The sequence below is a fragment of the Neoarius graeffei genome, chromosome 7, assembly GCF_027579695.1.
Source record: "Neoarius graeffei isolate fNeoGra1 chromosome 7, fNeoGra1.pri, whole genome shotgun sequence".
Taxonomy (NCBI): domain Eukaryota; kingdom Metazoa; phylum Chordata; class Actinopteri; order Siluriformes; family Ariidae; genus Neoarius; species Neoarius graeffei.
In genome coordinates this window covers 53,032,569-53,045,850 of record NC_083575.1, presented here as the reverse complement: position 1 = coordinate 53,045,850, position 13,282 = coordinate 53,032,569, and the positions used below count along the sequence as shown (strand labels likewise).

Genomic DNA, 13,282 nt, shown 5'->3' with positions numbered 1-13,282 from the left:
TGAAAACCCACCAGCCGACTGATCTGGCCCGTTTTAATTGTGTGACAGTAATGACGTAAATAACAGCGTGACGGAGTAGTGTCCGAAAGTGTTTTTTCATTTTACCAATGAGCTCACTATATAATTCTCTAGATAATAATTCCCCATACAGTGAGTAGGGAGTAGTGAATGAGTGAGTGGTTTCGGACACAGGGAAAGAGACACAGACAACCATTCACACTCACATTCACACCTACAGTCAATTTAGAGCCACCAATTAGCCTAACCTGCATGTCTTTGGACTGTGGGGGAAACCGGAGCACCCGGAGGAAACCCACGCAGACACGGGGAGAATATGCAAACTCTGCACAGAAAGGCTCCCGTCAGCCACTGGGCTCGAACCAAGGACCTTCTTGCTGTGCGGCGACAGCGCTAACCACTACACCGCCGTGCCGCCCCCTACTGATCCACGTCATACTAACTGGAGCATAGTTTTACACCAGATGCCCTTCCTGCTGCAACCCTCTCATTTCTGGGCTTGGGAAACAACCATTAACACACACGTTCACACCTACGGGCAATTTAGAGTAGCCAGTTGACCCAACTGCATGTCTTTGGACTGTGGGGGAAACCGGAGCACCCGGAGGAAACCCACGCAGACACGGGGAGAACATGCAAACTCCAGCCTCTACCTCTTGATGGTGACAATTCTAAGGACAGCATACACATCTTGTCTAGAACCTCAGACAAGAGAGGTAAGTCTCTTGCGTGACATCTGCTCCCAAACCCTTCTCATAGAGACTGCATAGTGCACACCTCGAACACAGAACGGGGGCAAATATGTTAAGTGATGCTTAAAAGGCAAGGAATTTGCCTGCAAGAGAAAAGTTAACCACAACAAACTCAGTGAAAAGAGCGTGCTTTTCCCACGAGTCTCCTGAGACTGGTTAGTTTCTCATTATTTTAAAGCCACATTTGAGGACAATGACTACAATCAATGCTTCTATATTTACTCTTTAATCTAATCCATGATTTCCAGAAATTGTGACTAAATGTACAGTAACTCACACACTACAATGCAGGGGTTTTGTGTGTCATCATTGTAGCCATTACGTACAATTAATACTCTTTAGTAAGACTACACCAGAGTAATGGTGGTTTTAATCAGACTTCATCTGCTCATTCGAACATGATTTCCTCGCTGAGATTGTTTGGAGGTTATGAGAATGCCTGTGGTCAAGCTCAGGTTTCAAGGTAACCCAAGGTGCCCCATCCACCACAAAAATTCCACCACACTGTGCAGTGTGTGTGTGTATATATATACATTATGCAAGTATGCTTATCATTCAGCACTGGATTCACATATGTGCACATGATAATTTGATACACTCGCACAGTATATACTCTGGGATGTATGTGAACGATACTGGAAAATGTAGTGAAAGCTCTGTTGCACCTGTTTGTGAGGGTACACGTTGATATGACACTTGATACACTCCTGTCCCATATTGGCCCAGGAGTTTCCACTCATCCACTTCCTTTTGCATTTGGGACACTTGTACTCTCCAAAGCACCTCTTCTTTCCTTGATAAGGTGTCAATCCTTCACCTTTGGGCCGAGCCTGAAACAGAACAGCAGAATACTCAGTTAGACGAGTCTCTTCCTTTTCTGATCAAAGATGAAAGTTCAGTGGGAGAACTTGTCACCTGATTCATCACCAGACTTCCCTGTGGTACGTGTAATTCAAGTATATTTACATGCTGTGTAGCAGAGCGCGTGCCTCGCCGTTAGAAATATCGCTGTTCCTAGTCAACCAAAAGAAATGATCAAATTTAGACGAACAGCTTTAGAGCAAAACTGTTCAACATATGAAAGGCTGTAGACACGGCGTTTTATAAACTGTTTATGATATTAGCCAAGGATTTGGTGGTATTATAAATATTTGTTTAATGTGCTCCAAAGGGCTTTTAAAAGCAAAAGAAATATTCAGAAACAGACTCGGGCATGGTTTGAGCTGACTGAGTTAATGCTGGCATTGATATCTAGGCCACAACTGCAAGAAGAAAAACTCAGATTTTCCCTTGTGTGTCACAAACAAGAGTTTTAAGTCACCGTTATGGGAGATCATGAAATGCCAACATCCAAAACAAACAAATTTAGAAACTGCCACAAGACGGTTTATTTCCTTTTAACAGGACAGAACACAGTATGCATTAAATTTATGGCAGAGTAATATTACAGCCATACAGACTGCCAAGCAAAAACTCCCCTACTGTCACCCGTTCATCACTGCTACACCAAAGCCATTATAATGCAAACCAGAAGTACATGCAATACAAGCTACAGCAATAACTTCAACTGCACAATCCAACCACTCCTCATATTTGTGCACTCTAAATGCAGAATCCCAAAGAATGTTTAATTATTTAAGCACAGATGAGACGCCACAGAATATGATATGACCTCCAGGTGTGTTCTGTTCATTCAGTTTAGTACGTGCATATGATTGTAGTTCCTTTTGTCGTTTAAAGGAGAGATATAGAAAATGATGAATCGGACAGAAAATAACCCAACCGGTCATTGGTTTAAAATATTTCACACCATGAGATCTACGCTCGAGTTTTCAGACAGGTGATAAAAGGAGGCCCTGGTCTGTCTCTGTGAAACTTATTACATAACATCACATCACATCACATTAGTTCCTGTCTCTGAGTGATGATTTCTTTGCCTGAAGCTGATTTCAGACTGTAAGTGAGGATGAGAGATGGTGGATATGTTGCACTGGTTCCAGATGAGTTATGGGAGGTGAAAACATTAGCATCTGCTTCAGTGTGCAAAGAGCCAGCAACATGCGTCACAACAGGCTCGCTGCATGCGACAGGCCTTCCTCCCCAACCTTAAACAATATGACTCAACCACTGTCAACAAACCATCTCCCATGTTAGCAGCAGCTGGAAACCATGAGTTTTGTGGCTACATTTCTAAACTTCACAAATGGACTGACGCAAGGCCGATCAAGCATCGCTGTAGGACTGGTGTGGGTGGGGAGCTCTAGGACAGAGGAAAAATAATAAAAAACCCTAACATCACTGACCTCAGTCCCACTGATTCATACTTTCCATTGTTGCGATTTATTAACCATTAGGTGTAACTCCAGCTTGATGGAACGACCATCCGAAAAACACTGCTCTATGCTTTATAAGCAGCGTAATGCCCTGTGTTATGATGTCAATTAAAATATCACCTGGTGCAAAGTCTTTCACCATTCATTTATAGTACATCAGCAGTACATGAACCTTAGCTAACATTCTACATTTTCTGCCTGTTCATCTCATCTCATTATCTCTAGCCGCTTTATCCTTCTACAGGGTCGCAGGCAAGCTGGAGCCTATCCCAGCTGACTACAGGCGAAAGGCGGGGTACACCCTGGACAAGTCGCCAGGTCATCACAGGGCTGACACATAGACACAGACAACCATTCACACTCACATTCACACCTACGGTCAATTTAGAGTCACCAGTTAACCTAACCTGCATGTCTTTGGACTGTGGGGGAAACCGGAGCACCCGGAGGAAACCCACGCGGACACGGGGAGAACATGCAAACTCCACACAGAAAGGCCCTCGCCGGCCCCGGGGCTCGAACCCAGGACCTTCTTGCTGTGAGGCGACAGCGCTAACCACTACACCACCGTGCCGCCCTCTGCCTGTTCATATCACAAAGAAATATATCTTTGATGCTCTTGTAATAGGGTGGCACGGTGGTGTAGTGGTTAGCACTGTCGCCTCACAGCAAGAAGGTTCTGGGTTCGAGTCCAGTGGCCAACGGGGGCCTTTCTGTGTGGAGTTTGCATGTTCTCCTCGTGTCTGCGTGGGTTTCCTCCAGGTGCTCTGGTTTCCCCCAAAGATATACAGGTCAGGTTAATTGGTGGCTCTAAATTGACCATGAATGGTTGTTTGTCTCTGTTGCCCCTTTTCCACCAAAGCAGTTCCAGGGCTGGTTCGGGGCCAGTGCTTAGTTTGGAACTGGGTTTTCTGTTTCCACTGACAAAGAACTGGCTCTGAGGCCAGAAAAACCAGTTCCAGGCTAGCACCAACTCTCTGCTGGGCCAGAGGAAAGAACCGCTTACGTCAGCGGGGTGGCGGAGTTGTTAAGACCAACAACAAGACCGTGAAAGATCGCCATTTTTAAGCGATGAGAAGCAGCAGTTGTACAAATGCGAAGTCATCCATTATTATTATTGTTGTTGTTGCTGCTGCTGCTTCTTCCGTGTTGTTTTTGCTTCGATATTCGCGCCAAGGTTTATGCAAACGTAACTTAACGTAACGTAACATAACTGACGTATACAACGACGTAATGACGTGGCTTCCCTTAGCACCACGAGCTATGAAAAAGCAAACTGGTTCTCAGCTGGCTTGCAAGTTGAACGAGTTGTGAACCAGCACCAGCACTGGCCCCGAACCAGCCCTGGAACTGATTTGGTGGAAAAGGGGTATGTGTGTCAGCCCTGCGATGATCTGGCAACTTGTCCAGGGTGTACCCTACCTCTCACCCATAAATCAGCTGGGATAGGCTCCAGCTTGCCCACGACCCTGCACAGGATAAGCGGTTACGGATAATGGACGGTTGCTCTGATGAGCATTTTTAGACAATTCACAACTTTGTCTACTCAAGTAAAAAGGCTATTTGCAGCAGCATTGCTCTGCATGATGGACTGGGCCCATGCTAGTGATACTCTCTTTAATAGGTTTATGAACTATTTTGATTTGGGTTTTAACAGAGTTCAGATATATTAAGGGTTAGACAAAGTTGCAATCTGATTTTTAATCTGATACACTACATGGCCAAAAGTGTGTAGGCATCTGAGCATCACACCCATATGTGCTTGTTGAACATCCTGTTCCAGATTTAGCCTCCGCTTTCATCTCTGGCTGTAGGGATTTGCTCAGTCAACCACAAGAGCATTGGTGAGATTGGGCACTGATGTCAGGCGAGGAGGTCTGGAGTGCAATCGGCGTTCCAGTTCATCCCAGAGGTGTTCGTTGGGGTTGAGGTCAGGTGTCCACAAACCTTTGGCCATTTAGTGTACCGTATTTCATTAATACATAAGAATTCAATAAAAGGCTAAATTGTATGAGGGAACTTGGATAACAAATAAGTCTACATCTGGTTTTTCTAAATGTCTCTTTTAGAAAAAAAGAAAAAGAGAGCAAAGAAGAGAAACAAAAACCCCACAAGCTTTAATGGTCTATAACGTATTGAATTATGTTCATTGTTTTATAATTATCTGGAAAGTATTGCTCCAAAATCAAACCAAGTGCCCGTATTTGAAAGCAACATTTTATAATGAATGCACCAACAAACAGCTCAGTCTAAATTGCAGATTGATGCCAAGGCCTCTGCATTTTGGTTGCATGTTTACACAGTTGAACTCAGTGAACTGCGCTAAAAGCAGTGTGACCGCTTTACTCTGAATCTCAGCCCTGGCCTACTGGTCAAAGTATAGAAGGATCTTTAAAGACAGTTCAGGCTGTTCCTGTGCTAGCATGCTTTAAAGTAAAAAACAAAACATGAATACAGTGGACCACAAAAACCGACCTTTCCTGCCACAAGTACAAGGGCACCTACGCACGGAGATGTCACAAGCACCAAATGATACAGACATGTCTTATACCACAGTCATTTTCTCCATCTTTGTTGGAATCAGCATGCTCTAGTTTCCTTCAAGAAATGCTCACGACTTCTGTGCTGATGGCTGCTTGGGACATTAGAGGCGTACATCCAGTGACTGTAAGCTGTTCTTGAGGTAAAATAGGGAATTGAATTTGAGCAGCGTTTCCCCCCCTCCTCAGCTCTCCAGCTGTGTCCCCTAAGGAGGACGGAGGAGGTTGAGATCGAACAACGGAGCCAACCTCCCTGTAACAGGACAAATACCACAGCACGGCAGTCATCGCTCGCAGCTGGAGAGGGCCCTCCAATCAAGCCCTACATGACTGAAGGGAGGAGGAAATCAGAAGCAGATGGGTCCCACACTGGTATAACACAAAAAAACACTAAACCCCCTCATAAAACCACCGATCTGCTTTGAATTATGCCTATAAGTTAGCAAACGAGGACCTAAAGAAAGTGCTAACCTGAAACATTCGCTACGACCACAGTTGATTCGGCGTATTATCATTGGAAAAGATCTGCCATATGATTGATAAGTATGTGGCTTCAATGGCAGAGGAACACTGGGAGGACCATATAACATGACAGAAAAAAACTTTCCTATTACAATAATTTAATACAAAACAAAACATTTAATGTCAAACCAAAAAGAGTCCTTGTATATCCTTTTTTTTTTTAAACTAAAGCACTCTTTTTTTTGATTGATGTATGTACAATCTGTATTGCAGCAGCCTCACACATATGTTCCAAATCATGGAGCTTATCTGCTGCGTGAGTCATCAATGATTTTTTTCAACACTAATACCAAGTCATCACAATTCATCATCTCCATCTTCCTGCACTCCTATGTATGCTGGACTTTATCTTCACAAGCAAGGTTGGCCTTATCTTTTTTGTTGTTTGTTTGTTTAATGCATTAATCTTCTTGTGAAACCTTGTGGCTCCGAGCACTGGCGTTATATTTCATGTGCAAACGTTTTGCACATTTATATAAACATTGAAAGCAATCCAGATAACCTGTAGATTCCATATGGAAAATATTTTGCAACCCTAAAAATTAATGGCACATCTAACTCAGAAATGTAATGTTGCTTACAGCTACAATATCTTTTCACCCCCCCCCCCCCCCCCCCCCCCAATTCTGTGTCATATGTTAATGCCTTCTAGAAGACACGATTTACTTGAGGCATTTATTGAAAGCATGGCTGTGCCATTTAAGTGCATTCTTGGTGGAAACAGTAGAAGACCGCTTTTCTGGCTTCGTCTGAGCACTTTGTTTTTGTTAGGAAATACATGCCATCTTTTCGAGACATAGGATGGAGAAAAGCCCATACAAATCGGCGGACTGCTTTTGGCGTTCAGTTGCACAATAGATGTGGTGAATTTGGAAATGATCAGCAGATATAATCTTTGACTAATCACACAAACCACTCTTGGTAACAGCGAACAATAGCTTGGAGATTTTCAGCCTGGGCTGAACATTCACATGAAAATAATTAGGCTTGTAAAATAGAAAAAGGACTGGTGTACAATTACATCTTTCACAGAAATCTATTATAGTGTGTATTCTTGGAAATAGCTCATGACTTTGCAAGGAGAAAAACTACAAGCTGAATGCTGAAGCTGAGGCATATACTGTTTTAAAATCGGTTTATAACAATAGTAACGCGATTTAAAAGTGTGTGGTATTCATCCGTCAGTAGTTGATCTCCTGTTTATAAAAGGAGCATGTGCCTTGTACATGTAAACATGGTGGGAGTACCAGTGCGTGCTTAGTAGCACAGCGCCATTAGCATCACAATGCAGAGAGCGGATCAAGCGATGCTCTGTCTGCGCTGGATAGACAGATTCAGCCAAGGCCAAGACTTAGCGTGCAGATGGCCTTCCCTGGAGACACACACACAGGAGTGACAGTGTCACCCTCATCAGCTGCGTGTGTGTGTGCGATTTCCGGCGAGCTCTGCAAAAGGCCTGAGCATTCCAGTCAGGTGCGTGCTGGTGTTATTTATTAATTCCCACAAGGGAGTTTAAATGAAGCCAGTGTTTCCTTAGGTCTCCCCGGGTTCTTTTCTTGCGGGTGCAGCTGTCTCCTTTTCTGCCTGAGAGCGAGAGACTGCATCACCGAGACTGACAAGGAGGAACAGGTGTGCTGTTAAATGATAAAGCTGCACGCACACAATGCCTCAGTGTTCGTGAAATCTGCCCTCCTGAAACTGAGAGCTCGGACTTACTCAGAGAGTCCACAAATTATTAAGCGAGGCCTCTCCTGAGAAGCAAGTTAAGTTGGCACTACCACAGTCTCAGCAGCTGACCCGGGATCAGCAGTGCAGCTTCGCTATTCATGGCATTAGGATAGATGATTCTGGAGCTGGAAACAAAGTAGGAGAGGAAAGAAAATGCTGAAAGTAGTGTGTGATGATTAGCTCGCAAAATCGAACCTGGCATTAAGTCAACATTTTAATAAATCTAACTAAATACTTAAATACTCTGGGATATTTGTTTAACAATCTGAAACAAAAATATTGATTATATTTTTTGCAACCATCTGTAGTAATGCAAAGTGGAAAAATACGTTCATATATTCTTAACGTGCAATCATTTTGGTGAGAAAATGAAAATAAGTCTCTTTAAAAACTATTTACTGTTTTATTTACTTGCATTTACATTTGTTTAGCATGTTGTACATCCCGCCTCTTAAATCTAACTAGTGATTTTTAATGGAAAAAAAAATTGAACCACAAATGAACCCTTTTCTATCTATCTATCTATCTATCTATCTATCTATCTATCTATCTATCTATCTATCTATCTATCTATCTATCTATCTATCTATCTATTGCTTGCAATGGAAGTTCTGTGCTTTTCTTTTCTGTTTATCTAACTGTCTAAGTTAGTTTAGAATAATTTCAGGGAGGAATATTACAGGTAAATGTAAGACCATATGTCTGTTCCACTGTTCCTATGTATTGTTTTTTGTTTTTTTCTGAGTATGGATATATAACCTGGATTATACAAAGTAAGGAATAAAACATGGTATTATATGCTCACTTCCGATTAATCTCCGGGGTTTAGTTTAAGGTCAGATAACAATCTGTTTAAGAAATATGCAACAATGCTGAATCTCAACCAGAGGAAATTTGTTTTTTTGTTGTACTGCAAGACTTAAGAATAATATGCCCAGTTCCTAACATTTTGCATCCTGGGATTTTCTCATTCCAAGAGGTCACTTAATAATTAAATGCAGTCCAACTGTTGGGCCCTGCACTCATTTCTAGGTTATTACAAAGCTGCGCCATGTTTCCAAGTATTCCAGATAGTGCTGGACAGCTTCCTGGTTACTGGCGCAGGCCCTGAGAGTTTGGCTGCTCCCTCTGCCAGCATATGGAAACCATCAGCGTAAACAATGGAGGCCTCGGAGCCTGAGCCCCAGTGCCGGCTCCCACGAGACTCCACTGCACACAACACTGGAACAGCAAACCCACCAGATACAACATGCTCAATTACCCCACAGAGAAGAGCAAGAAAAAAATAACCCACATACAACTCAACTTCTCCTAATCTGTGTTTGACTTGGCTGAGATACTGAGGAGATAGATTTACAGACATGCAAAAGCACCAAGATAAATTCTGGACTCTTCCAACAGCTCAGTCACCCATCACATATTTACTTAAACAATTAGCTCCAGAGTGTTCGATTAGACATCTTATCATTTAATTGATGTTCACATTGTTCGATTTAAGTAGATGGTCAAGCATGTGTTCATCAGATAAACAGAGCTTAAAGCATGATTCTTGTTCCCCTGAATATTATTTTCCGCTCCATTTCCAATAAATGGCAGTTATAATTCTAAACCGTAATGAAATTTTGAACATGTTTTCCTTTTCTCAAAAACAATAGTCGTAAATTCTGGTAAGATCCTTCTGAGTGTCCTGTGCGAGTCTGCTTATTTGCTTCACCACGTCAAGACTGCTGTCAGCGGGAGTTTGCACTTAGTGCATTCCAGACTAATATAGCATGTATGCATGCATAGTAACGGGTGCAGAAAAAGAGGGCACACAGGCCAAGTGCTTTCAGGGTTAGCCACTAACACAGATGAATGAGAAGCTCTCTTTATGCTAAATCAAGCCATGGATAATTCAGCTGTTTATTTATGCTGATTTATTTATACACTGTGCAAGTCAAGCAGCTTTGGCCTCCACTCAATTATTGAGCATTGGCCAAATTTGACTTGAAACACAAATACATACTGTATGTGTGATACAGAAAGATTTAGTTATATAAAACCAGCTATGCATGAGTGTGTTAGTGTCCATTGCCAGATGCACTTTCGGATGCATTAATGCTGAGATAAGCGTGTTTATCTTGCCAAATATAAACATGAGCATTACACAATCGGTTAAGACTGCATTACGACTTCACACTCTTTTCACAAATAGCACGGCATAATATATATACAGTACCAGTCAAAAGTTTGGACACACCTACTCATTCATAGGTTTTTTGTATTTTGAATATTTTCTACATTGTAGAACAATACTGAGGACATCAAAACTATGAAATAACACATGGAACACATATGGAATCACATGGTAAACAAAAAAAAGTGTTTAAAAAAGTTTCATATTTTAGATTCTTCACAGTAGCCAGCGTTTCCCTTGATGATGCTTTGCACACTATTGGCATTATCTTAACCAGCTTTATGAGGTCGTCACCTGGAATGCTTTTCAATCAACAGGTGCCTCGTCAAAAGTTAATTAGTGCAATTTCTTGCCTTCTTAATGAGTTTGAGATCAAACAATAAATAATAAAAATACAGTAAATAGCCCTATTCCACAACTGTAGTAATCCATATTATATCAAGAACCGCTCAACTAAGTAAAGAGAAACGAGTTTTAACTCATAAAAATTAATAAAAAACACTGAATTAAAAGGGGTGTCCAAACTTTTGGCTGGTACTACATATATAGAGCGGCGGCTACAATTATCGACACCTTAACGACCTTTTGGTCATTGCAAAAGTAGGAAAGACTTTCAATACGTAAATTGTGCATGAATAATGACTCAAACTTCCACTGGGAAAAAATGCGTTGATTCCCGATTACTCTGCGCATCAGATCACGCAACTTCATCCCACAATTATCGACACTGTTCCACAATTATTAACATCCAGATGATTGTTTATAAAAAAAAAACAATAATCGGTATGTGGTATTAAATTAACAAAACATAGATTTATTTAAAATTTGTTTTACTTAGACTTATCTCGTCTCATTATCTCTAGCCGCTTTATCCTGTTCTACAGGGTCGCAGGCAAGCTGGAGCCTATCCCAGCTGACTACAGGCGAAAGGCGGGGTACACCCTGGACAAGTCGCCAGGTCATCACAGGGCTGACACATAGACACAGACAACCATTCACACTCACACCTACGGTCAATTTAGAGTCACCAGTTAACCTAACCTGCATGTCTTTGGACTGTGGGGGAAACCGGAGCACCCGGAGGAAACCCACGCGGACACGGGGAGAACATGCAAACTCCGCACAGAAAGGCCCTCGCCGGCCACGGGGCTCGAACCCGGACCTTCTTGCTGTGAGGCGACAGTACTAACCACTACACCACCATGCCGCCCTACTTATGGCCCTTTTCCACTACCCTTTTTCAGCTCACTTCAGCTCGCTTCAGCTCACTTCAGCCCGACACGGCTCGCGTTTCGACTACCAAAGAACAGCACGACTCAGCTCGCTTCAGCCCTGCTTAGCCCCTAAAACTCGCACGGTTTTGGAGTGGGGCTGAAGCGAGCCAAACCGAGCCGAGTGAGGCTGGGGGCGTGAGCAGACACTCCCCTGTGCACTGATTGGTGAGGAGGAGTGTCCTCACACGCCCACACAAGCCCCGTGAGCACGCTGGGATCTGTAAACACCGTAAACCCGGAAGAAGAAGAATTACGAATTACGAGAATTTCTGAAGCCTTATGCGCCTCGCCTCATCTATACGCTCTTGCCAGTATCTGTTGGCGTTGTCGGTGACAACAAGCCACAGCACCAAGACCAGCAACACTAACGACTCCATGTCCTCCATGTTTATTGTTTACTATCCGGGTCGTGAGACTACCGCTTAAAAGCTCACTGATGTCACTGTTTGCGCTGCTTAACGACATCACGTGACGTCCACCCACTTTCGCTAACTCCACCCAATGTGTCCACCCACTTCCAGCCAGCACGGTTCAGCGCGGTTGTAGTCAAAATGCAACTCCAACAGCCCCACTCAGCTCGACTCAGCCCAACTCAGCACGGCACGGCTCAGCCCAACTCAGCCGCGTTGGTAGTGGAAAAGCGGCATTAGACTTATATTTAGTACAAAATATCTCATCTCATCCTGTTCTACAGGGTCGCAGGCAAGCTGGAGCCTATCCCAGCTGACTACGGGCGAAAGGCGGGGTACACCCTGGACAAGTCGCCAGGTCATCACAGGGCTAGTACAAAATATCTTTTATATAAATACAGTATATAGATGTCGGTGCTTACGTAAATGAGGAAGTAATTCTAATGTTTGTAAACAAATGAACTGACAATGTTTAACCTGTCAGAAAATCTTTTTGTTCCGCTTTCTAAGTATTTTCTGAGATCGCATTTTGTTAATCATTCACTGTTGTCTGTATTAATTTCTAGTTTTGTAGTTTACCAATAATTCAAACAATGCTCTAATTTGTTGCAATTACATTCAAATTGGTGAAGCTTCAGTATTTTCAAACAAGTGATTTTTTAAATTGAGATTTTAAATTCAAATCTAAAAATATACAATGTCTACTGATATTGTAATATGTGGTAGATATTTACAATAAACTGCAAAAAAAAATTTCTGAATAGAATAGAAAAATCTGAATATTTCAAGCATGTAATTTTTTATATGCTAGGAATTTAATTCTGGTTTAATTCTATTTATTACAAATACTCTATAAGCATTCCATTCTGTTATGAATCAGAAAAAAATATACAAAATCACTGCACTTTTATTTTTTTAAAAGTACTTCATCGACTTCAACAACATTACAACAAAGATCGACCAATAACCGTTGTAAATGTCACTTAAAGGAGAACTGAAGGCAAATTTTTTATGATCAAAATTCTATTTATCTCATTCTATTAAATATCGGAATGCATTTTTGAGAGCTAGCTTGTCACTGCTATAGCAAGTTATGAGTGTTTGAAACATGCCATGTACAGTGATGCCTGAAAGTTTGTGAACCCTTTAGAATTTTCTATATTTCTGCATAAATATGCCCTAAAACATCATCAGATTTTCACACAAGTCCTAAAAGTAGATAAAGAGAACCCAGTTAAACAAATGAGACAAAAATATTATACTTGGTCATTTATTTATTGAGGAAAATGATCCAATATTACATATCTGTGAGTGGCAAAAGTATGTGAACCTCTAGGATTAGCAGTTAATTTGAAGGTGAAATTAGAGTCAGGTGTTTTCAATCAATGGGATGACAATCAGGTGTGAGTGGGCACCCTGTTTTATTTAAAGAACAGGGATCTATCAAAGTCTGATCTTCACAACACATGTTTGTGGAAGTGTATCATGGCACGAACAAAGGAGATTTCTGAGGACCTCAGAAAAAGCGT

At 42.0% G+C, this 13,282-nt stretch overlaps 1 protein-coding gene across 1 annotated transcript in view; it reads right to left on the bottom strand.

Annotated features, from left to right (window-relative positions):
* The window catches only part of zcchc24 (zinc finger, CCHC domain containing 24), a 73,965-nt gene that overhangs the window by 7,471 nt on the left and 53,212 nt on the right, over nt 1-13,282 (bottom strand). Inside the window, exon 3 of the mRNA XM_060925953.1 lies at nt 1,436-1,600. Coding sequence (XP_060781936.1) covers nt 1,436-1,600 — 165 coding nt within the window. The remainder of the gene's footprint in view (nt 1-1,435; nt 1,601-13,282) is intronic.